Here is a 27,257-nt window from a genome sequence, read left to right as displayed (position 1 = left end):
AGCAACATTTCATATTTTGTCTAGGTAACCTCCAACCTGACAGCATGAACAATGATTTCACGAACTTCTGGTGATTCCCTTCCCCCCACTTCTCTTTTCCCATTCTGGTTACCCTCTCAACCCTTCTCTTCCCACCTGCATATGACCACCTTCTGGTTTCCCTCCTCCTCCCCTTTCTTCCATGGTGCATTGTCCTCTTCTATTAGATTCCTTCTTCTTTAGCACTTTACTTCTTCCACCTATCCCCTCCCAGCTTACTTCATCACCCCTTCCCTACCCACCCACCCTAATCTTACCTATCACCTGCCAGATTCCCTGTGCCCCACCTTCTTGTTCGGGCTTCTACCCACTTTCTTTCTAGTGCTTACAAAGGGTCATGCCTCAAAATGTGAACTGATTATTCCCCTTCATCGATACTGACTAATTTGCTGAATTCCTCCAGAATTTTATCTGACTTCCAAGATTTACAGTATCTGCAGAATCTTGTGTTTAGACATTGCAGACAGTTGTTGACATAGCTAAACATGTTATGGAAACCAGCCTCCCCTTCACGGCCCCTCTATACTTCTTGCTGCCTCAGTAAAGCAGCCAGCACAATCAAAGACCCAACAACTTTGGATATTCTCTCTTCTCCTCTCTTCCATCGCATAGAAGGTACAAAAGCCTGAAAGCATGTACTACCAGGTGCAAGGTCAGCTCCTACTCAGCTGTTACAGCATTCATAAGAGAGATTCTTCACCTCACATTCTAATTCATTATGATCTTGCACCTTATTGTCTACCTGCACTGCACTTTCTCTGTAATTGATATAGCTTATTTTGCATCGTTAATATTTTACCTTGTTCTATCTCAATGTATTGTGTAATGATTTGATCTGTATGAACAATACACAAGACAAGATTTTCATTACCTCTGTACACATGACAATAATAAACCAATTCCATTCATGCCACAGAAACTTATGTCTATCCAAATGACCAGATGAGGCCTCAGTTTGGTGTTGTATAGTATTCACTCAATACTATTAATTTTGTATCAATGGAAGACTTTTATGCTTATAGATAACTCACAATCTTCTGACAAGTGTTAGATTTGGCTTAATTAGTAGAATTCAAAGTCGATGAATTCCACCAATTAGGTCATAATATGTGACATCCTGGCCATTTTTCAAATAAACACTACTAAGACTAATCATCTTCCAAATTATCTAACATCCCTCTCAGTGATATTCCTTCAAAAATAATAGACTGCAAGGCATTTTATGGGGTCAAAAGAGTGAATGTCTTTGAACTGTGAGGTCTGAAGTATGACAATTGAAAGAGGATTACAATTACATTAGTTACAACCATTCAATTTCTGTTTAAATACATACCAATTAAGCAAAAATCTGTGATGGAAAAAGCATCATATTTACCTTTGATCACAACCAGTACTGTCTGGGGCTGGTCCAAAGAGATGGCTAATCCTAAAGCTTTCAAGTATTTTCGTTCATGCAATAAATTAGATAATTCTTGTTGTCTGGAATAGAGAGATTAATTTTAATTAGTCAAAGAACTATTGTAACACTAAGAAGAGCGCCCAAGCTTAGTGTTCTAGTAAAAAGAATAAAGAGAACAGAAAAAATACACATTAGTGCAGTATCATTTAAAGGATCTCATATCTGTTATCACTTCCAATAGTACCAACACCAAAAGTGAACACTTTCATCTTTGCTGTATTCTATAATTTCAGTCCAAAGAATTGAGGGACCAATTCAACTATCTTTCTCAGACTTGGTTAGTATGCTCTATTGATGTTAAGTTTAATAAGACTCCTTATTTGGAGCAAAAATCACTTTGACAAACATAGCAGTTGGGATATTTTAACAATACCACAATTTGTGTCAATTTTTAATCCAAGTTTAAAAGATACCTCCTATATAATAATGAATGCTACAGAATTACATCTTACTTTTATGCAGTGATATTTGATGACAAGATTTAGGTCTCCTTCTTTGTTACACTGCACTTTAAACAGCAGATTAGATGACTTTTGTAGAGCACCTTCACACGTTGTGTAAGTAGTCTGGTTACTTAATTTTAATCCTTCATTCCGTAACTGCATCTTCAGCATTGCACAGTAGGTCACAGTTGTACAGCACTTGTGTCAGGCCCTTTGACCCAATCACCCTTTTATATAAAACCTACACTACATGTTTTCTTTCTACTCTCCCACTGCACTAACAAAAGGGAAATGGACAAGAAAAACATCTCACTTTCAGTTAGGCACAGCCTTTTAAACCAAATCACTGAGTTTAGAATCATTGCAACTCCCATTTTTACTTCCTCTGAATCTTTTTTTGTATCCAAGCTTTTATTATTACACCCTGTTGTCTTGAACAGTAGACCCCTTTGTCAATTAATAAACTACTTCCCAGAAAGTTCTTTCTTCTCCTAACCCATTTCTCTGCATCATTAAATGTCTTTTTCCCACAAAATTTGCTGGATCAAGTTGACAGCTTTACATCAGAAATGCTAACTTCATTTCCCTCTCCACTGACGCTGCCCAGAATTTTCACCACTTTTGTTTTTAGTTACTTAAACAACATACTTTAAAATTTGCTCTTCCTGTTTGGCCTGTTCTTCTGCAAGCTCAATCTCTGTAACATCCTGAAACACACAAATGAAACATTTTAATATACTTAAAGCAGCCAAAATACAAAAAGCTATAGAAACTTTATCTTCTGTCTCCCACAATGCCCTTGTTACAGGTTTGCTTGGCTGATACTCTACTGATAGTAAAGCTGCTGCTTTCAGAGATGTCAACAAAAAATGCCTGAAGAGGTTTTGTGTGAGTCATGGAGTCGTACAGCACTTGCATAGCATAAATGAGAAGATGAGTAAAGATGAAGGATAGTGAGTGGGGAAAAGTAGTGCACAACATTAATCATTCCTGTCCACTCCAGCTCGACGAACCACAATATCAAGCTTTGACCCAGCAACTTTGGAAGTGGTACTGCAGAATCAACCTGCTTTGAAAGATGTTTCTCCAAGCCCAGGTACAGTCTAGTACTTACAACTATTAAAAGAGATTTTTCTTCATTCTATCTCTTGCGGATTCAAGCAAAGGCCCAAAGGTAATAGTCTAGTGCCCAGACAATTGCTACATAATTCACTGAAATACATTTGATGCAAGTTTCATCCCTTTATTGAACAAAGCAACAGAAGTGTTTGTCTCATCATATTCTTAGAAAGCAAGCAATGCTACCAAACAGAACTCTCTCCCTGGCCAAGAGTGACAGCAGAAAATGGAATGTAAAAATCTGAACAACAAAACTCTTGAAAACACAACGTCTAGTTAATTGAAAAAGAGAATAAAGCAGAACCACATTAGTGATTTCACTTATTGTACCTTCCAGATAATTATGCATGAATCTCCTGATCCAGTGACAACCAAGTCATCTTTCTTGTTACAGTGCAAACCCCACACTTTATTCTCGTGGGCATCTAATGTTTTTACACACTCATTGGTTTTAATGGTCCAAAGCTTCAGTAAACCATCAGACCCACTGTGGGGAAAAAAAAGAAAATAAACCCAATGATTAAGAAACTGTCAACTTACAATATAATTCTTTAAATTATTTGATCAGAGATTAAAAATTGATGTTGTCAGGTTTTACAGCATACATCTCTTGCACTGCAAATTTACTCCTCTTATTACTGCAGTTTAAAAGATATATAAACTCCCCTCCAGAGTTCATAAAATCAAGGCAGGAAGGTTGGTTGGGTAAAAAAAATATAGGTTAAGATGAAGAAGAAAATTGGGGAGATGGGTGGAAAGAAGTACAAATAAGTAATGGCGAATCCAAAGAGAAGAATGTAAAGCAGGAAGTTGGATGGCAGAGTTGGAGAAGAAACAAAGAGAATCTTACATTCATCAGAAGTATCCACCTTATATTAAAAAAAAAGATGCCTCTTTCTGCTGTTAATGTTTTTTTGTTCTGAATGGCAGTGACTTCTCCAAATTCATCTTTAAGATATAATTAATTGCACACCAGGGACTGCATATAACTATGGAACTTTTGCAAATCAAACTAACCCTGAAGATGACACATTTTGCATTTTCACCAGGAGAACAGTCTATCCAAATTTTTATACAACATCAATAGGAATCACAGTCAATTGCTTTCCTGGGCAAGACGTCACAAGGGATTATGGACAGAGCTAATGAAAGGACAAATTTATAATAGATGGAGTTCAATGTGAAAAACTGCACAGGCATCTACTTCTAATATGAAAAAGACAAACTAAAACTCATTTTTCAAAAAAATATGCTGTGGAAGAGTGAAAGGATTTGAGGGCCTATGTGCAACAATAAATATCAGCTTAAATAATATATAGTTTGAAAATTCAGTTGTAAATCTTGTGAATTGAGCATGGATTTTCCCAAATTCATTTCCAGGAACGTCAAGAACAAGCATTCAATTTTCCTTTGTAAATGCCCTTGAGATGATGGCAGTGAGCCACCATTTGCTGTCCTTCCAGTGACCATACACCAACAAGGTTGTGGGTTGGAGCCTCAGAAATGCCACTAAATGTTAAGGGGAGATGGTTAAATCCTCTCTTGGTGGAGTCGACAAATGCCTGGCCCTTGTGTGGAACAAATGTTGCTTTACAATGTTACTTCAAGTGCCTGAACATTGTGATACCGTAGCTTAAAAGGTTTAACTTATGCAAACAGGTTGTACCATTTTGTTGTGGGTTCCCATGTTTAGAGTTTTATTTTATTTTATTTAGAGATGCAGTGCAGAACGGCCCCTACCAGCCCAACAAGCCGCACAGACCAGCAGTCCATCTATTTAGCCCTAGCCTAATCACAAAACAATTTACAATGACCAATTAACATGCTAACCAGTGATTTTGGACTGTGGGAGGAAACTAGAACACCCAGAGTAAACCCACATGCTCATGAGAAGGACATACAAACTTCTTATTGAGGATGCTTGAACTGAACTCTGATGCCCCGAGCTGTAATAGTGCCATACACTGAGCGACGGCCTAATTAGGCTTCTAATCAGGGACTCCGCAGGGTGGATACAAGACTACCTCCTCTTTTTAAAACTAGGCCAGAGCATGAACATTCTGTGTAAAAGACACTAGAAAAAAGGGAATTTAGTTCCCCACTCTGTGGATGCTTGGTCACTAGAAATTATGATTGAAAGGGATTTTTGTTAGATAAGTTATCAAAGAATATTTAGCACAAGCAAGAAAATGAAGTGCAGGTAGGGTATATCAGGTTTGAGGGGCTCTAAAGCTTTATTTTTTAAACTTTTCTTCCACTTTTAATGCACTTTGAAAAGGAATGATGAGACCCAATTATAATATTAATGCCAATCTATTTTATAGACTGTACCTTGTTAGCAGCTGAGTTCCATGACTGACAAAAATAATCTTCAGTACCGATGCATCATGGCCTTCAAACGTCTGAGAACACAAACATTTAGTTAATATGAAACGGGATAAAATGGAAACTATACCATGCAGTAAACTGGGGATTTGTTACATGACAGCAAAAAAAAATACTATTCTGTAAATTGTTAACCCTAGCCAGATTTGTGGCCATTCCTTCATCTCAATTTGACTGTCCCTCCAAATGAAACAGCAATTCAACTGCCTGTCTACTAATCTAAGGGACTGCACTTGGAGCCAACTATAAACGAAGAAATCAAGTGCAGACTGGATGATTACACTGTGGGACTCCTGCACACTGTCTGCAACTATGACCCTGAATTTCCATTCGTTTGTTAATTTATTTCTCTCCCGTTTGTTGATGTATCTACATATTGCAGAAAAAAGTTCTCCCGGACACACCTCAAAAATTCAGCTTTTAACACCACGACAACCTCACTTGATACTTAGGGAATTATATCCCAGTTCAATTATTTTATTTTTATTGTATTTCTCTGTTATCTGCCATGTGTCTGTTCCTGCTTCTCTCGTTTACTATTGCGAGGTCTGTAATACGCTCCTAGCAAAATGACAAAACCCAAATGGCCTAATTTGAGGAGCCTCGTAGGACGGGAGTTCCTAACCTGTTTTACGCCATGGACCCTGACTATTAACCAAAGAGTCCATGGATGCCAGGTCGGGAATCCCTGTTCTAAGATCCTCTCCCTCAATAATAAAGTAGTGCAATATCCTCCTCCCCTTTTAACATCCTTCTGACTCATCTGAATATTCTGTGCCTGGAATATTCAGTTGCCAGTCCTTCAACCATCTTAGTGATAGCAACAATATGGTAAACCCCGATGTTAATTAACGCTTTGAGTTTATTTTACTAGTGATTCCCCTTAATTAAAATAGCTTTGAATTCCTTTGACATACACACGGACTCTCTTGCTGTGCCTTTTGATATTACTATTTCTCTTCTAGATGATTGTACCTCTCCATCCAGAGAGCTACTCTAGAGCCCCTTCCCCTGCCATCTCATGGAGACAAGGATGGAAGAAACAAGTGTGGTCAACAGTGCAGCTAGAATACTACAGCACAGTACAGGCCCTTCAGTCCTCGATGTTGTGCCAACCCATATATTCCTTAAAAAAAAGTACTAAACCCACACTACACTACAACCCTCTTTTTCTTTCATCCATGTGCCTGTCCAAGAGGCTCTTAAATACCCCTAATGTTTTAGCCTCCACCACCATTCCTGGCAAGTCATTCCAGGCACCCACAATCCTCTGTGTAAAAAAACTTAACCCTGATGTCTCCCCTAAACTTCCCTTCCTTAACTTTGTACATATGCCCTCTGGTGTTTGTTATTGGTGCCCTGGGAAACAGGTACTGGCTATCCACCCTATCTATGCCTCTCATAATCGTGTAGACCTCTATCAAGTCCCCTCTCATCCTTCTGTGCTCCAAAGAAAAAAGTCCCAGCTCTGCTAACCTTGCCTCATAAGACTTGTTTTCCAATCCAGGCAACATCCTGGTAAATCTCCTCTGCACCCTCTCCATAGCTTCCACATCCTTCCTACACCAGAACTGAACACAATACTCTAAGTGTGGTCTCACCAGAGACCTCTCTACAGCTGACCAGTGAGCTTGCACAATGGAAGACCTACCTAATATCTACAAGATTATAAAGTGTTTAGTCAGAAGATGAAGAGTAACCTTGAGTTTATGCCTTTTGTTGGTACAAGGGGTCTAGAGACTGTTAAAGAGTAGAGAGATACCTATCATGACAAATCATCAGAAACTCAAGGCCATGCTTGTTGACCGAATGAAGGTACGCCATGAAGTGGCCAAGATCTGTGTGACTGTAGTATTTTTCTCTAGTATAGGTGTTCCCAACCTTCTTTATGCCCATGAGCCCCTATTATTAACCGAGGGGGTCCATGGTTGGGAACCCGTGGTTGAGGAGAAGATTTCAGGAGCAGCAAGTATATTACACTAAGATACTGATTTATCCAGGGAGCTTTTTTGGGCCCAGAACAGGAAGAATGCAGGCAAAGGGACAGGTGTTACATCTCGTGCTTTGGTGAAAAACTGCTATGCGGCCTGTGCAAGGCAACAGAAGGAAGGAAATAAGTTCCCCTGTTTTGCAGTATCTTGAGATCTACAGTAGGCATAAAAAAGGCCCACTGTTGGGTTCGGAGGAACACATGAAAAATGCATGAGGAACTCAGCAGGCCTGGCAACAGCTATGGAGACAAATAAAGTTAACCCTTTAGGCTGAGACCTGTCATTGGGATTGGAAAGTAGGGGAACAAAGCCCGAATAAGAAGGTGGGGAGGGAGGCGAAAGAGTACAAGGTGCCAAGTAAATAGGGAGGGTGGGGGGGATAGAAGGTGGGTGGATGGGGGAGTGAAGCGAGAAGCTAGAAAAAGATGTGAAAACAGTAAAGGGCTGAAGGAGGAATCTGATGGGGGAGAAAAATGGACCTCCTATCGCTGAGAGAGAGGAGACCGTTTGACTTGTGCATTGATAAAAGTAATTTTATCAAAAGCACGATATATTGGCTATTGGACATTAGTGAAAGATCTCAGATTTAATCAGGAAGAGGGAAGAAAAGGTTGGAGATGTTACTTCTAGAATTTTAATGATAAGAGTTTCCTGCTCAGCTGCCTGCTCCAAAAATTGTTAACACTGAATTCTTCATCCCACCTCTTGATGAATCAATTCATGGAGGAATCCATGAAACAATAGCCAATTGAAATGAAGCAACTAATATGAGCAAGTGCAAATGGATCAAAATTCTTCTTGACCACCCATCCTAAATCTTCCAATTCCTGCCCTGGATTTAAACTGGTGTTAAGGAATCTGATGTGCTATGATACCTAATTACCATTGCCAGCATTGCTAATAAGGAAGCCAGATGGCCTTTATTCAACCTAACCACCACACACAAAGATATGCCTTCCTTCTCTTCAATTTAAGCTTTGCACCTTTAAACAGTTGAAGTCCTTAAGTCCCCACAGTTTGACAGTGCCGTCTGCTGATGAGGTAGCAAGGATTTGATCCATTGGAGAAAACTGGACAGACCAAATCCCACGTTTGTGGCCTCGAAATACTCCCAGGAGTGAGAAATTGGAAGATGACCAGAGCTTTGCTGTCCTATCCTGGGAGCCTGTTGCTATCAACTTGTCATTTGGAGAAATGACCACACTGTTTATATCCTACAAAATAACAAAGAAGAAACATTTTTTTTAAATCAGCTTTTGTCATAACTAATGAAAAATTTGATTCACAATGCAATTATGGTTTATCATTACAAATGCATTTATATGGTACTCTAAAGATCACTGTAAATTGAAAAAAAAAGTATTACAGTGTTTAAGCTAAGCGAGAGATAGAGAAATAATGCACGTTGAAACCCTGGAGGGAAGTCCTTTTGAGGAGGGATTAAAGAAGATAAACGGGAGAGGCAAAACTTCAGGGCATGAATTCCAGAGCATAGGCTGGCTGGTGGGGTTGGGGGGAGGGGAGGAGAGAAAATGCAGAAATTAAATGGTGGGGATGCAGAAAAATGTGGGTGGGAAGTCTATGGAATGAAGTAGTCTTGGGGGATAGTGCTGTAGGAGGAGGTTACAAAGATAGGGAAGTGTTAACCTCATGAGGAGGTTTAGTTTAGCAATGAGACCTTTAGTCTTTGAGGCACTGGGGGGGGGGGGGGGGGGTCAAGAACCAATGCAATGAAGATGGCCATGATATATAAGCAAGTAATGCAGAATACAACATGAGCTACAAATCTAATACCAAGCTAAAGGAAACAGAAGGGTGGAATTGGCCAAGTGGGAGGTGAAGCAGCTGATACTGAAGGAACAAATGGAAGGATAGTTAGACTCATATAGCACAGAAGCAACACTTCAACCAGTCACACAAATACCATTTGTAAAAAATTTTCCCCAGTCTTATCAACTCTTCCCAGATTCTACCACTCACCCACAAGGGGCAATTTACAGTGCCCAATTAACCTATCAACCTACACATCTTTGCGATGTTAGAGGAAATTGTAGAATCCAGATGTACCCAAGCAGTCACTAAATGAACAAATTCTAGAGGTCAGAATTTAACCTGTTCTCTAGAGCTGAAGTTGTCTCTCCCATTTATTTTTCTTAATCCCTCATCACAACCACCTCTTTCCAGGGTTTCAACATGCATTACTTCTCTACCTTACAACTCCATGATACTTACTTCAATTTAGTGATCTTTAATAGGTGCACTGCCCTTCAAAATAGTTTTAGCAGCAAAAGTATTGTCAAAGGTTAAAGGGATGTAATGGACATGGAGGTTAACTGCTCGCAATGAAATGGATATTGGCTCCAACATTTAGCTCCGAGTCAGAGTAGGCAAATTGAGTCAATTTGCCAGGAGATGGATGGAATCGGTGGTGTGGATATGCAGAACCCAAATCCTGTTGTTTTTCAACCTTCCCAACACTTAGATAGATAGATAGATAGATACTTTATTCATCCCCATGGGGAAATTCAACTTTTTTTCCAATGTCCCATACACTTGTTGTAGCAAAACTAATTACATACAATACTTAACTCAGTAACTCAACTCAACTCAACTTAGTGGGGAGGAAACTGTTGCCTAGCCAAGTAGAGAGAGCAGTCTCTTTAAAGAGAGTAAATAAGCAGTCTGACATCATTAGCAACAGACGGGGTGAGACTGCTGGAATAGTGAAGTTAGTTATGTCGTTCCCAAGTCTATGAAGGTTATTTTCAAACAACAGTCAGAGAACACAGAAGCATTCTGGGAGACTTGATAGTAATATATGGTTGCAGGAAGAAAAAATGACCGTTGGTCTTGCCAATCCAAAATAAACATGGAACCAATTGAGAATTTAGTACGTTGTGTAAATTACTATAGATAACCCCGAAACACCAGTCCCATCCACCACATTTCCTTGTTTTCCTCTTAAACACAGTCGTTTGGTACAATTGTTCACTGTTGCTCTAGCATTAATCAAAAGACAAGAATATGCAATCTCTTACCTTGTCATGGGCCTTCTCTGTCAAACTAGCACGAAGAACTTCAAGCTCTGCAGATTTATCATCTTTCCTAGAGGCTTGGCATTTTGTAAGGTTCCACAGCTTCAAGGTACAATCCTGGCCACCACTAACTATGAAGTTTTCCTTCAATCTGTAATTAGGAAATAGTACACACATTCAATCAGGTTGTAATGCAGAGAGATCTCTGAATCAGTAGACAGATGATAAGCACTTTATCAGCTGGAGGTATCAACAATCATCTTCCCACTTTCAACAACGACACGATACATCTGCAAGTTTCCACTTAAAGACAAGCTGGAATACGGAAATTGTGCTATAGAAAAAGGTGTGCTGCATCGTCAAGAAATAAAGTCTGGAAGCAATAGCCACACTACTTGGAAGGCAGTGAAAGCCTATTGGCAGGAGGGAGCCTTAATTCAGTACACAACTGCTATTTCAATTGCTGTAAATATTTACATCTAAATAATATTTAATGTAATACAGGTAGCCCGTTTTTCAGACGTTCGCTTTACGACAGCTCACTGTTACGGAAGACCTACATTAGTACCTGTTTTCGCTAGCCAAAGAGGATTTTCGCTTTTACGAAAAAAAGACACCCGCTTTATATGTGTGTTTACCCCGAGATTGACTACAATGACTGTGAGGTCTTGTGCAGGCAGTTGTTTGTGCATGCATGTAGGTGCGTATTTTTTTTCTCCAAATCGATTTCAGCTCGCTGTATTCCCGATTTTGATCATTTCTGCTTTTACTATATGTTAGTGTTATTTTAGGTTTTATGTGTTATTTGGTTTGATTTGGTAGGTTATTTTTTGGGTCTGGGAACGCTCAAAAATTTTTCCCATATAAATTAATGGTAATTGCTTCTTCAATTTACGACATTTTGGCTTACGAACCGTTTCATAGGAAACCTTTACCTTCAGATAGTGGGGGAAACCTGTAAAAACTTCTTAAATAATTACACAGCATTTTGCCAAATAAAACTTCTAGGCACAAAATGAGCCGTTAGAACAGGTGTCAAATAGGAAAGCTCTAAGTTTTAGGAAGCATTTTAACAGGGGTATCGAGGTGGCAATTGTTCACAAGATTTAAGGAGGGAGCTTTAGAGCCACCAAGTGAAACTAAACTCGGATGTAAATATAGCAGTGAGAAAAAGGGCTTAGCACACTGGCCTTCAGTCACGGCAGTAAATATAGAGCTTGGATATTATATTGCAGAGGTGAGGTCGCACTGGAAGTTCCTGTACAGTTTTTGTCATCCTGCTCTATGAAAGACATGGTAAACTGGAAAATACTGCCGAAAGGTTTTATGAGGACGGTGCCAGGACTAGAGGGCCTGAGTTACAGGGAGAAGTTCAGGTGAATGAGGGCAACCTTACAGAAATGTTTAAAATTATGATAGGCATGGATAGGTGGATGGTCTACTCCCATGGTAGGGGAGTCCTAAACTAGACAGCGTAGGGTTAGGCTGAGAGGGAAAAGATTTAAAAAGAATCCGAAGGCAATTTTGTCACGTAGAGACTGGTGAGTATTAGGAACATGTTCCCAGAGGAAGTGGTGCAGAAAGGTGCAATACTATCATGTAAAAAGCACTTGGACAGGTACATGCAGGGATGGGGATTAGAATTTGGACCAAATACAGGAAATTGGAGATACCATGGTTGGCATGGACTCGTTGGGCCAAAGGGCCTGATTTCATGCTATACTGCTCGATGTCTCAGTGTGTAAGAGTCTAGAATTGCAGAAATCATCCAGTGAGTTGGAGTTTGATGAGATTGCTAAATTAGGGCAGACACAGGTCTAGAGGGATGCGGATAATAATTTTAAGATGAAACTAATTTAGTATTGATTTCTTTATCTCAGTTCCAAACAAAGGCTAGTTACAGCAAAAGTAACTTTGAAACTAATGAAAAATAATTGACAGCTTTTGACAAAATTCTTACCGAGAACAGGAAATGATACCAACAGAGTTGGCGTGTCCTAACCCTTGCGCAACACATTTCACTTTGCCAGTCTTTTCATTCATTCGCCAGACTCGAATCGTTCTGTCCTGAAACATGGCGGAAAAAATTTAGAGGCGTTTATTATACTGATTAATAACCTGTTAAATCCTTACAATTCTATCTTTTAAGAAAATAGATCATACCTTTGAACAACTGGCAAATGTGGCAGCATGTTCAAAAACATCCAGAGCTAACACTGTGTCTAAAAATAAAAACATAAACAAAGTGTTCTATGATTCAGCGAACAGATTTAGCAGACATTACTTACTTATCATGACACAGTATATGAAGAGACCTTATGACTCACTAGGTACAAGTCAGCCCCCAGCAGAGAAAATCCAATCAAACTCATTCATCATCTCCGGATTTTCTTTTATCCCTACAACTTATGCTCTCACATGCCCAACAACTCCCCTCTGATTCTTTCTACCACTTGTACCAGGGGACTATTTGCAGTCACAGATTAATTCATCAGCACGTGAGAAGATGCTGACCGCACAGATGTGCAATCTGACAGAAACCCATACAGTCATGGGGAGAATATACAGACTCCAGCATCCAAAATCAGGATTGAATCTGGCACTCAGAGCCATAAGAAACATTGTTCACCATTCTGACACTGTGCTGCTGCAGATTTACAAGATGCAAATTCCTAGCTTTGTCATAAACACAGGCTAATTTCTAAAGTTCTTTTTAAAACTTTAAATGGTAGTATCCTTGAAATGCAGAACCAGTCAAGATAGAAATTTATATACAATTAAAACAAACATTTAAAAAAATCACAAAAAAAACTTAAAAATCATCAGAACAATTAAAATATAATTCACCTCATGCTCACCTTTATGCCCTTTAGCAACTCATCTCAAATCAATGATCTAATACAGCACAAATTCAATAGGCAGCTCCCCCGGTTTAAATTCAGGGGAATTCACTAAGTTCATACCGTACTATTGAACTCCAGATGGAATACAGCATCAGATCACAGCTGAGAGACTGCCAGTCAGTATGACTTTGAAGTTTGGGCAGTGGGGGGGGGGGAAGGCATGTTAATTTGTAAAATCTTATACATAAGATTAAAGTCAGATTAAAGACAGCATTTCATTGTGGAACTGTAAAAAAAATCCAGCAAACACTAATATAACCTCAGATGTAAACTAGTGGTTTTTAAAATGCTTCAAAATTCACTCTTTTTTTAAGACAACATGCTACAATTGGGCATGACTTCTTTGGACAATTTTAATGGATTACATGCAGATTTTCACCAAGACACATTTACAAATAACCTTTAATGAACTCAGGGTGAAGCACTGTGATTTACAGGAAATTAAATTCTCAAACTGTTTCAAAGCACAGGAAATATGGCAAATGATTTGTAAGCACATTTCCGTACAAAAACGTGATCATGAGAGTTACAGGTGAGGGATTAATATCTTTTCCCTAGAGATACAACACAGAACAGTCACAGAGACTCTTTACAGAGGACACTGAGACTAAACTCCAAACTCTGACGCCTGAGCAGTAATCGTGTCACGCTAACTGCTGTACCACTGTAATGCCCAATTATCCAAACTAATACCAGTTCAACACAACCTCTTGCATACATCTCAGTGATGACAGGATTTCAATTTAATATCTCATCTGATATCTCATTCCCAGCACTGACGTACTCCCTTGGTATTGCAAGGAGTGTATCAGCCAACATTGTCAGGAATGTGACCTGCAATCACATGTCTACCTTAAAAGATGACAGCATTATATATTGTGTCATAGCTAAGATCTAAATACTTTAGATCACTGCTTAAATCCTGTTACCTCGGAAAATATTACTTTACAGCTTCTAAAAGGATTGCTACTTTCTTTTTATACAAGTTCTTACAACCCATTTTGGTATTCTTTGCTAGCTTACTTTCATGTGCCATTTTATTCCTTTTATCAATTCTTGAGTCATCTTTTGGTCTCTAAACCCCAGGTTTGACATATTCTTTGCAACATTATAATCCTTCCTTTCATTCAAGGAAGGCCCTGATATGTTCTAATGCAAATAGATTCCCTCTTCGTTTATAATATTAGTAGTCAGCGGCACAGGTCTCCGTTGGGATTAATACTACCTTGCATATTTCTACTAATCAACTGTCATACCTCTTAATTAAACTCCCAATCTGCTTTAACAAACTTATCTTTTGTGCCAAGTAATTGTCTTCATTCAGGTCTGAGACCAGTTTTAGACTTCTTATTTACCTCAAATGAATACACAATTCTATTTTATTCTAACCTAATCACACTTTACACAAGGATCCTTAACTATGAGATTACTTTTGCATTCTGCTAAAGCGCTTCTACTTTTGAACTTTTGCCATTTGTCCTTAATTGATATATTTTTGACCATAACACAAAGAAGCACAATTATGCCTTTTGGCCCATCGAGTCTGCTCTGCCATTCCATTGTATTGCTCCCAACCCCAATTTCCTGCCTTCTCTCTGTAACCTTTGAGGCCCTGATTAATCAAGAATCTATCAACCTCTGCCTCAAATATACCCAATGACTTGGCCTCCACAGCTGTCTATGGCAATGAATTCCACAGATTCAGCTCTCTCTGGCTAAAGAAACTTTTCCTCATCTATTCCAAATGGACGTCCCTCTACTCTGAGGCTGTGCCCTCAGGCCCTAGACTCACCCACTCTTAGAAACATCCTCTCCACATCCCACTGTATCTATGCCTTTTAATATTCAATGTTTCAATAAGATCCCCCCACCATTCTTCTAAACTCCGCTGAGTACAGGCTCAGAGCCATCAAACATTCCTCAAATGCTAACAATTTCACTCTTGGGATCATTCTTGCGAACCTCCTCTGGACCTTCTCCATTGCCAACACATCTATTCTTAGATAAAGGGCCCAAAACTGCTTACAATACTCCATGTGCGGTCTCACCAATGCTTTATAAAGCATTACATCCTTGCTTTCATATTCCAGTCCTCTTGAAGTGGATGCTAACATTGCATTTGCCTTCTTTACCACCAACTCAACCTGCATTAACTTTAGGGGATGCTGCACAAGGACTCCCAAGTCCCTTTGCACCTCAGATTTTTGAATTTTCTCCCCTTTTGGAAAATATTCCACACCTTTATTTCTTCTACCAAAGTACCTAACCACACACTTCCCTACACTATATTCCATCTGTCACTTTGCCCATTCTCACAATCTGTCTATGTCCTTCTGTAGACACACCACTTCCTTAAAACTATGGGCCCTTTCACCTACCTCGAAACTGTCCGCAAACTTGGCCATAAAGCCATCAATTCCAAAATCCAAATCACTGACATATAACCTGAAAAGAAGCAGTCCCAACACCAACCCCTGTGGTATACCACTAGCAGTCAACCAGAATGTTTATTCCCATTCTTTGCCTCCTACCAGTCAGCCAATCTTCTATCCATGCTAGTATCTTTCCTATAATACCATGGGCTCTCATCTTGTTAAGCAGCCTCACGTGCAGTACTTTGTCAAAAGCCTTCTGAAAATCCCATACACTGACTTTCCTTTGTCTATCCTGTTATTTGCTCAAAGAATTCCAACAGATTTGTTAGGCAAGATTTCCCCTTAAGAAAAACATGTGTTTCCAAGTACCCCAAAACCTTGTCCTTAATAATAGACTCCAATATGTTTCCAACCACTGAGGTCAGCCTGTAATTTCCTTTCTTCTGTCTCCCTCACTTCTGAAAGAGTGGAGTAATATTTGCAACTTTCCAGTCCTCCGGAAACATTCCAGAATACAGTGATACTTGAAAGATCATTACCAGTGCCTCCACAATCTCTTCAGCTACCTCTTTCAGAACCCTGGGATGTAGTCCATCTGGTCTGGTCTAAGTAACTTATCTACCTCCGGACATTTCATCTTCCCAAGCAACTTCTCCTTCGTAATAGCAATGACACTCATTTCTGCTGACACTCTTGAGTTTCTGGCATTCCACTATTACCTTCTACAATGAAGACTGACACCAAATACTTATTCAGTTCATCTGCCATTGCTTTGCTCCCTGTTACTACCTCTGCAGTTTCATTTCCCAGCAGTTCATTATCCGCTCATCTCTCTCTTACTTTTTATATAACTGAAAAAAACTTTTGGTCTCCTCTTATATCATTGGCCAGATTACCTTTACATTTCATCTTTTAAGTCCTTATGGTTTTGTTTAGTTGTCTTTTGTTGGTTTTTAAAGTTTCCAACTAATTTTTGCTATATTATATGCCATCTCTTTTGCTTTTATACCGTCTTTGACTTCCCTTGTCAGCCACGTTCTCATCTTCCCTTCAGAATACTTCATCTTTTTTTTGTAATTTATTTTTTTATTGAAGTTCATCAAACAAACATTTCCATAAGATGTATTTCAGATATTGTACATATATATCATATAATCATATATATCACAAATCTCCACAAAGTATTTATCTGGGGTATACACTTATAGAAAAGAGTGGAAAGAAAAAACAAGCAAAAGGAAAGAACTATTCTCACAAATCAAAGAATACTTCATCTTTAGAATGCATCTTTCCTGCACCTTCCAAATTGTCTCCAGAAGCTCCAGCCATTGCTCCCCATCTACAGCTACACTGCATCATTTAATTTAAAGCTCAATCTTGGTTCTCAGCCCACTTCAGGTGAAGCTCATCCTAGAGCATTTCCCTGTCTCCCTAATGCTGGTGTAGTAAGCACTATTGAAATGCTTTCTCCCCTCGCCTCCTAGCCACACTTAACCAATTCCTCCAGTTGTTGTGTCAAGATATACCCAGCTCAGGTATTATATATTTCTAGCTGTTAGTCCCCAACAGATACACCAGCAGGAAAGAAAACTATTAGCAAACAATGAGAACAAGAACAAAAGGCTGCCTTAAACAAGGTAGAGAAGAAATGGCAATTAGCCCAATTGATGTTTTTCTTACTGTAAGATCATGTGAGGAAGATGAATCACCATTGACAACTCATTCACAAAAATACTCATGGATTTGGGATTTAGTACTCAGCTCAATGTACAGTACAGCATTTATATTATATCCATGAGCATTGCAATCAAGCAGATTCATAACCATCAATACACTACACTAGCGGTTTGGTAAGTATTTTTTCCAATTCACTCACATGCTCCAATATTAACTTCTTCAGCTGTGAAACAATACTTATTTTAACAAAGCATTAAAAAAAAATAAACATCCTATATTTCACTGCGCCCTCACCTCCTGAAAACAATGTATTGTTTGTAGTTTGATATGGGGCCGCAAGGTAGCATAGCGGTTAGCACAATGCTTTACAGTATCAGTGATCCAGGTTCAGTTCCCACTGCTGCCTACAAGGAGCTTGTACGTTCTCCCTGTGACCATGTGGGTTTTCTCTCACAGTCCAAGCCTACCAATTGGTGGGTTAGTTGGTCATTGTAAGTTGTCCGTGATTGGGCTACAGTTAAATCGGGGATTGCTGTATAGCATGGCTTAAAGGGCCTGAAGAGACTACTCTGCGCTGTATCCAAAAAATAAAGTTTTAAACTATTAACTACACCATATTACTACTTTGACAATTAAGAGAAGCTAAAGCAAAAATGGCCAACATACTGAAATAAACTTTCATTTTTTCTTTACTTTTAATCTTCAGGGATAGTGTGGTTTGAAATAGGTTCATTCAACATGCATGATTATCAATCATCACTGTTTGAAAAGTATTTTCGAATGATACTTTTTTAATAGTAATGAATGATAGTCACGCATGTTGATTAGTCATGAACCTATTTCAAACCATACTAACCCTGAAGGCTACTTCACTTTAAGATGTTGAGAACACAAAAATCAAAGTCTCGTTTTCACCAATTATACTAATTTGGAAACATTTAATACAAATATACATTCCATTGATCTTTGAGCAATGACCAATCTGGACATCGGAAGTTCGAATGGTGGTGATTTCACTCAGGTCCAGTGCCCAAGCAGAAAAAGGGAGCAGCCGGTCACAGCAGCTTAAGAGCTTTGACAAACGACCAATCTGCATTGAAGATTGATTGGCAAGGGCAAATTAAAGGAAGGCAGGGGCAAGTGCAGCGGTCTTCATCGCAGTGGCCATTGTCTGAATGGAAAGTCAGAGTGGCTAATCTTGAGACTTTAGCTCTTTGAGGCTCCAGCCAAGAGAGGCTTCAGTCAGAGAAAGCAAAGGAAAGAAAGGCTCTAGGTAAGTTTTGTTTTCTTCCTTTCTTTATATCTGTTCAGCTAGGGCATTGAGATGCCAGGCAGGATAGTGGAATGCTCTGTTTGCGGGATGTGGGAAGCCCAGTATCCCTGACGACTACAACTGCAAGAAGAGCATCCAGCTGCAGCTTCTAACAATCCACATTAAGGAGTTGGAGCTGGAACTGGATGAACTCCGGATCATTCAGGAGGCTGAAGGGGTGATAGATAAGAAATATAGAGGTAGTTACACCTACGGTGCAGGGCACAGGAAACTGAGTGACAGTCAGGAAGGGGAAATGGGTTAAGGAGCCAGTGCAGAATAGCCATCCCCCTCAACAACAGGTATATCACTTTGGACACTGCTGGGGGGTTGGGGGAACGACCTAACAGAGGAAAGTCACAGTGGTCGGGTCTCTGGAATCGAGTCTGGATCTGTGACCCAGAAGAGAAAGGGGTTGAGGAGTATTGCTGTGATGATAGGTGATTCGTTAGTTAGGGGTACAGAGAGGAGGTTCTGTGGGCGAGAACGAGATACCTGGATGGTACATTGCCTTCGGGTGCCAGGGCCCGGGGCACCTTGAATCGAGACCTCAGCGTTCTTAAGTGGGAGGATAAACAGCCAGAAGTCGAGGACCATGTAGGTACCAATGACACGGGTAGGGCAACTGATGAGGTTCTGCAAAGGAAGTTCAGGGAGTTAGGTGCCAAGTTAAAAGGCAGGACCTCCAGGGTTGTGATTTCAGGATTGCTACCCATGCCGAGTGCTAGTGAGGCTAGAACTGGGAAGATTATACAGTTTAACATATGGTTAAGGAGTTGATGTAGGAGGGAGGGCAGAGTATTTTTGGACCATCCGGCTCTCTTCCAGTGAAGGTGGGACCTCTATCAAAGGGAAGGATTGCACTTGAACTGGAGGGGGGGGCTAATAGCTTCGTGGGAAGGTTTGTTAATGCTGCACAGTAGGGTTAAAACTAGAGTTGTGGGGACTAGACTGCCAGGACAATTAGTGGAGAGGTTGTAGAGACAGATGTTGGTGAGACCTCAGACAAAGTCAGGAATCAAAAGCATGGTGCAACTAGTATCATGAACTGCACATGTAAATATCGTAGGAAAGGCGGCTGAGCTCTGGGCATGGATCAACTCCTGGAATTATGACGTAGCCATTAGTGAGTCTTGGTTCCAGGAGGGACAAGACTGGCAGCTAAAAATTCCAAGGTTCCCATGCTTTAGATGTGACAGAGTAGGAGGGATTAAAGGAGGAGGGGTGGCATTACTAGTCAGGGAAAATGCCACAGCAGTGCTCTGTCAAGACGGACTGGAGAACTCGACTAGTAAGCCGTAATGGGGGGAAATGAAAAATAAGAAAGGTATGACCCCGTTAATAGGGCTGTATTACAGAGCACCCAACAGTCCTAGGGATTTAGAGGAACAAATCTGTAAAGACAAAATGCGGACAGTTGCGAAATATAAGATTGTTATAGTAGGTGATATTAACTTTCCACATTTTGACTGGGAATCTCATACTGTAAAAGGACTTGATAGGACAGAGTTTGTCAAACCTGTCCAGGAAAGTTTCCTTCATCAGTATGTAGAAGTCCTAACGAGAGAATGTGCAATTTGATATTAGGGAATGAGACAGGACAGGTGACAGAAGTTTGTGTAGGGGAACACTTTGCATCCAGAGACCACAGTGCCAGTAGCTCCAAAGTCATATGCGAAGAGATAGGTCTGGTCTACAGATTAAGATTCTAAATTGGAGAAAGGCCAATTCTGATGATATCAGAAATGATCTGGCAAGTATGGATTGGGGCAAGCTGTTTCCTGGAAAAGGTTTACTTGGAAATTGGGAAGCCTTCAAAAGCGTAATTTTGAGAGCACAAAGCTTGTATGTGCCTGTCAAAATAAAAGGTAAAGATAATAAGCATAGGGAACATTGGTTTTCAAGAGATATTGAGGCTCTTGTTAAGAGGAAGAAAAGGAAGTGCATAGCAAGTATAGGCAAATAGGAACAGGGTTGAAAGAGTGCAGAGAAAACTTACAATGATGTTGCCAGGTCTGGAGGACCCCAGTTACAAGGAAAGATTGAATAGGTTAGGACTGTATTCTTTAGGACGTAGAAGACTGGGAAGAGATTTGACAGGAGACATACACAATTATGAGGGGTATAAGTGGAGTTAGTACAAGCAGGCTTTTTCCACTGAGGTTGGGTGGGAGTACAGCTAGAGGTCATTGCCGAAGGGAAAAAAGGTGTATAGCTTAAGGGGAACATGAGGGGAAACTTCTTCACTCAGAGGGTCAGAGAGTGTGGAATGAGCTGCCAGCACAAGTGGTCCATGCAAGCTCAATTTCAACATTAAACAAAAGTTTGGATAAATACATCGATAGTAGGGATATGGAGGCCTATGAGCCAGGAGCAGATAATTGGGATAAGGCAGTTTTAAATGGTTTCAGCATGGACTAGATGGGCGAAGGTCCTGTTTCCGTGCCGTACTTCTCTGACTCTATGACAGTAGTTATATTCAACCAATTTATTTATTCACTGGAGTAAAGTCGTTATTGATCTCAGTAAATGGAACTCTAGAAATATATACATGCAGTTATCTAAAGGATATTTCCTCATTCTGATAAATTTTTGAAGGAAATGTAGATCTTGATGGATGTGTTTGAAGCCAAAAAAGGCTAGTTAAGATCTTAGGATGTGCCAGTGGGAATTTTTTTAAAGGACTTAATGTTACATATATTGTAATTTAGTATATTGATCCAATTCTCCAAGTAGTTTCATGTAATGTTAAGCGTACATTAATTAAATGCTGAATTTCAAGCAAATCCTTCCAGTCAGATTTTACTGCCTGGCTGGACTAATTGTGATGAAAAAGAAACGTGGAAATTTCAGAAAGATAATTTGGGACAACAAGGAACAGAATAACTATAACTGAGATGGCTGCTTTATCACATGCTGTCTGACTGTAACTGTGAATAAAGGCTAACAGATCAGTGTTCCATTTCAAATAAATTAGCACAGGAGGCAGCAAGGACATTTGCATATCCTTTAAAAACAAAGAGAACCACAAGTATTTTAACAATACAAGGTTTACTTATCTTGAAACAATTTTAAAATCTGTAATTAAAAACTAAGTGCATGCTTATAATTGCTCTTGGCTGCCCTCCTTTCACTGGTCCCAGGAAACCGAAGCAAAATGGTCTGAGCTAGTTTATAAAAGTATTCATAGAAAAGAAATAAACCATTTAATTCAGCAGGTCCACACCAGTATATTCCACATAGGAACCCTATCCCAGCCTTCAACACTTTCTTCTAATCCCAAAACACTTATCTGTTTTGACTCTTCTTTGTGATTTTTATTTCCAAACATCATTGATATTTGATTGAAGACATTCATATAGTACTAAATACTACTTTCTATTCCTTCTTTGAACAAAGATTTTCCTCTGGATTTATTTGTATTCATACAACAGTGAAACGAACCTTAACTCATTCATCAGGCATGTTGAAATGCAGAGAGGAAAACAAGGAGCTAAAAGAGGGTTAAAATGATCAATTCAAATGTATGGAGTGAGCAGCAGTATTTTGCAAAATCATGTATCATACAATTTTCTACAGAACGCAATTTAGCAAAGTGCCATATGAAGTGAATAGATTTATATTAGAATTAAGACAATAATTAGTGTTTTTTGGCACCCATGTCCATACAAGGGAATCTCATTCTCTGAACTCAGAACCAATAAATCCTACATAATATAAACACAAGAAGTTCTACAAATGCTGGAAATCAGGAGGAACTCAGCAGATCATGGAGAGGAATAAACAGTCAGAGTTTTGGGCTGAAATTTGTCATCAGGACAGGAAGGGGGAAGAAGCCAGAATAAGGTGGGGGGATGGAAGGAGCACAAGATAGGTGAGGCCGGGGGGAGATGGGTGGAAGATGAGGTAAGAAGCTGGGAAGGGATAAGTGGAAGAGGTAAACAGCTGAAGAAAAAAAATCTGATAGGAAAGAGGATCGTGGGGGAAAAGGAAGGAGGTGGGGCAGCAGGGCAAGGTGACGGGCAAGTGAGAAGAGGTGAGAGGGGTGCCAAAACAGGGAATGGAAAAAGAGAGGGGGGGGAAGGAGTAGAAATTACCAAAAGTTAGCAAAATTGATGAGGCTAACCAGACAGAACATGCTCCTTTAGCTCTAGTATGGCCGCAACGTGGTAGTAGAAGGCACCATGGACCAAAACGTTGGAATGGGAATGAAAAATCAAATTGGAATGGGCAGCCATCGGGAAATCTGCATTTTGTGGCAGACGGAGTAAAGGTACTGGATGTAGCAGTCTCCCCGTCTACAGTTGCAAGATAAAGTTTGTGAACCCTTTGTAATTACCTGGTTTTCTACATTAAGTTCTCAACATGTGGTCTGATCTTCATCTAAGTCACAATAACAGACAAACACAATCTGATTTTTACTCCCTTGGATGTCATAAATAAAATAAACAAATAAATAAATAAATATGGTGGAGGCAAAGGAATAAAGAACTAGAATGGAAAACTTCATCCTGAGAACAGATGCAAAGGAGATAATGGAGAACTAGAATCCCACATATTAGACTTAATACATTTGCTAAAATGGGCAATCCAGTATTTCTCTCTATTCTAATTTCTCAGGGGGAAAAAAGGAACAATTTCCCCATACAGTCCACTCACCTGTATGACCATACAAGACTTGACAATTTAACGTTGCTAGTTCAAAAACTTTGAGCTGCGGACTGTTTGTGGCTACCACAATGTGCGTGTCAGAAGGTCCCAGGAATTTTACGTCCAGCACCTCATCATTATAACCAACAAACTAAAAAGAGAAAAGCATTAGAACTTAATCCTAGCACTGCAATTAATGCAGAAATTCAACAAAACTTCGACAGTCGTGTACATTTAAATACTGGTGGTTGCACATTACAGTATCTGCCCCATGGCTCAGAAAACATTTAGGTACTCACTAGATCTTTATCTTGATTAAGTAACGTACAATATGGGAAACCAATGGTTGCTTAAAATGTTAACCTCCTGCATCTGAATCAAAAGCAAAAAGTATTTCACTTTCTTTATCTTGTCCATTCCATTCTAACAGAACAAATCCCACTGCTCTGTTAATGCCCTGAAATTCCCCTTCTTTTTAATTTGATTCCAATTTCCTTAAAAATGCAATGGTTTTATAAGTTGCTTCCACTCTGCCAAAAAGACTGGGCAAAGAAATTTCTTCTTCCTTGTAATGGAAGTGCAGTCTGAAGAAAAGGCCAAGGCAGATTTAGATTTTTATCTATCTTCATGAATGTGTGCATTAGTCATTTCAGAGGTTCTGGGTTCACTTTAATCATCAAGGGACTGATGGCATGGGTTGATTGTAGAGGTCAAGTTAAAATTCCAAAAGTCGAACAAAACTTTCTCCCCACTTGAACTCAGCCATTTCCTAGTATAGAAACTGACTGCAAGTAGGCAGTCAAAAGCCAAAATACTACAGGTGTAAATCTGAAATTAAAATGTAAATGCTCAGCACGTCTGACCAATCTGCAGGTTAAAAAAAGACTCCAGCAGTGCTCTCATTGTCTTCATCAGAACCCTTCAATTTGATAAACCATCCACAGAAATGCTCTGATGAAAGATCAGCAACCTGATGTGTTAACTCTTCTGCTCTTTCTTCAGGTTCTACCTGATGGGCAATCAATCTGTTTTTTTAGAGTTGAAATTCAGGAACCGGATACTATGTCACCAATCCACTAATGTTGATTTCTAGGATCAGGAAATCCAAACATTAGAGGCAAAATATAAATTAAGCAAGTAAGTGTCTTTACAGTCCTACCACAGAGTCAAGGAGCAGGTAGTTTCCTTTTAGGTCCAGCAAGTTAACCAGTAAACCTCAACAACTTTACCACTATGATTTTCACAGTTCCCACCTCCCCTATCCATTGTCATTAACCACCTGATTAATTCCTTTGCAACTATCAATGTCCAGCAGATCTTCAATCCTCCAAATGTGTTCTGTCTACCAGACACCCTCCTCCCCAATGTGCACTAAACTAACTTCCTCTGGAATATCCCCGACCACACGAGCAGCCTGATTTCCAGATGGGGAAATAATAAAAATGTCATGGGACAGCTAATAGGTTATTTAAAACATCAAGAACACTATGCAAATCATATCACAGCAGCAGAACAGCAATGAAATTTATATCCCATTAAAGATTTGAATATTTCGTAAGTAATTTTATGCCTGTGGCAAGTCACTCTTTAAGCTTTACTCACCTGTCGTTCAAGTGTCAAAGTGCCCAGATTGTAAGTGAGGATGTTATGTTCAGCAGTTACAGTCATTAGCTTCCTTGTTGCCGGGACAAGCATGCAGTGAGTCAGAGATCGTTCATCAGCATCATCTTCAGTTTCCTTGTTAGGTTTACCAGCCACACACTGGGAATATATGCATTTTCCAGAATTAGCTTCCCAAATTCGAAGGATCCCTAACAACAAAAGAAAATTTTCAAGCATTAGATCTGAAAGAGTTAAAATCATTATGGGCATTAGTTTATGTATTTATCATTTCAGGTGTTATGGATTGAAAGATGAACTTAAGAATAGTTAACCTGCTTTAATATTTTTAATGATATTTATTATGGAACACCTCTATTCTAAAAAAATTATCTTCAGAGACCTAGTTAATAGAGGCAAAAAGCCAAAGGAGATATTCAAATGAAGAAACAAAATTGTAAAAAGGCTAGATTCATGCAAGATAGTAAAAGGAAGTGTAAAGCAGTTAGATACTGTCATTTCCCAGGAGGGAAAATACCAGAAAATGCCACCCCAATTACTGAAACGTAGACATCAAATGTAGACTAGTACATGGGTCAAATAAATCAGCCAGATGAGAGGCGGGAGTTGCGGAAGGATTGTCAATGCTATATCCATAGTTAAAGAGCTGGATAAGAATTTTAAACTTAAACAATTAGAGAATTAGATGGGTTTACAAGAGTAGAATGAATAAAACTTAATGCAGAAGACATTGAACAACAGAAATTTAGTTTATAGTTTGGCCAGATAATTAAGAGATCGCAAAAGTAAAAAAAATGATTTCAGTGCCATAATCTTGGGGGGTGGGGTGCGGGGGGAAATACTTGCAAGAATCTGAACTGTTCCATTGCAAAACAGCTGAAAAAAAGGACAAATACACCAGTTCAACTTAGTGAGAATATGGAGTGATACCCTTTGTATACATCAATCTATACTAAGATGTGACATTAAAGTGAGATAGTAACGTTATGCAAGTATTGGAAAATGCTATTTTTTCTGGCAAACAAAAACTTTCAAAAAGTTTGAACCCTTTTTCAACAATGCACACCAATGATATAGAGAAAAGCAGGTCCCATGTTAGAATTAAAACGTATGGCAAGAACAGTTGCAGTCACATGTTCACTTTGCTGATTTTGTTCAACTTCACATTCCCATCCAACCCTCATGTCCAAAAATCTACCACATTCAGCCTTGAAAATACTCAACAACTCAGTTTCTCAGCTCTGCGGTGCACAAAAGTCTAGACGTTCACAACCGTCTGACTGAAAAGAATACCTCTAGATCTCTGTCTACAAATCAGACCTCTTATCCTGAGACTACGCTCCCCTGATTCTGATCCGAGGGAAGCAACCTTGGTGCCTATCCTGTCCAGGTCCTACGTGTCAATGAGATCCTCTAAATTTGAGTAAATACGGGTCCATTCTACTCAACCTTTCTTCATGAAACAAGTCTTCTTTATCCCAGGAATCAATTATGTAGACCTCTGCTTCTCAATCTGAAAGGCAACCATATCCTTCCCAGGATGAAGAGATCAAAGCTGAATTATGTTCTTAGAACAGATTTAACAAGATTATCTTGACTTGTGCTTCAATGCCATCCCTTCCCACCTCCACCCTCGTGTAATTAAAGAAAAATTTCCTAATTGTTTGAAGCAGCCAGATACTAATTTAGTATTCACATACAACACCTAATCTCATTTTACAGCAAAATTAGTTATATGCTTCTCAACATGTATAGTTTTTAAATTCTTCCTATCCAATTGAGTAACCTCACCTGCACACATCATTACACATTTGTTTTCAAGTCCATTTGCTTAACCTGTCAATATCCAAAACTAAGTCTTTATAATTCAAGAAATCCAATTGCATTACTAATTAGTCTTGGCAGCTATATTATAGCACATTTTTAATATCAGAAATTTCCTGATGACATTAAATGAGTCATTTTATTCAACTCAATTTAATTACATCAACATAAATTGAAAACTCCACAGCCGTAAATTTCCTTTCCTTTTTTTTAATGCTGTTCTATCAGTATTATGTGTCACCTTTCCACAGAACTGGCATTGCCCTGGAAGATATGGACACTCCTCAGCCTTAGAATAATTACTGGATGATACTGCTGATCAAAGCCACAGCAAGGTTTTCTTCTCACTTGTTACAGGAGGAAAGGTAGTTCAAAATTCATACTCAAGGTTAGTTCAAAGTTTATAATATAACATGAGTGGATGA

General features: G+C 39.3%; 1 protein-coding gene across 1 annotated transcript in view; it reads right to left on the bottom strand.

The window, feature by feature from the left end:
* tbl3 (transducin beta like 3) overlaps positions 1-27,257 on the bottom strand; it is a 76,964-nt gene that overhangs the window by 22,257 nt on the left and 27,450 nt on the right. Inside the window, exons 10-19 of the mRNA XM_073060731.1 lie at positions 24,991-25,199; positions 23,398-23,539; positions 12,635-12,693; positions 12,432-12,538; positions 10,475-10,622; positions 8,420-8,650; positions 5,392-5,462; positions 3,391-3,547; positions 2,590-2,648; positions 1,415-1,518 (exon numbers count right to left, since the gene is read on the bottom strand). Coding sequence (XP_072916832.1) covers positions 1,415-1,518; positions 2,590-2,648; positions 3,391-3,547; positions 5,392-5,462; positions 8,420-8,650; positions 10,475-10,622; positions 12,432-12,538; positions 12,635-12,693; positions 23,398-23,539; positions 24,991-25,199 — 1,287 coding nt within the window. The remainder of the gene's footprint in view (positions 1-1,414; positions 1,519-2,589; positions 2,649-3,390; positions 3,548-5,391; positions 5,463-8,419; positions 8,651-10,474; positions 10,623-12,431; positions 12,539-12,634; positions 12,694-23,397; positions 23,540-24,990; positions 25,200-27,257) is intronic.

This window comes from Hemitrygon akajei, chromosome 11 (assembly GCF_048418815.1).
Source record: "Hemitrygon akajei chromosome 11, sHemAka1.3, whole genome shotgun sequence".
Lineage (NCBI taxonomy): Eukaryota > Metazoa > Chordata > Chondrichthyes > Myliobatiformes > Dasyatidae > Hemitrygon > Hemitrygon akajei.
The sequence above is the reverse complement of the archived record's forward strand: the minus strand, read 5'-3'. Positions and strand labels throughout refer to the sequence as shown.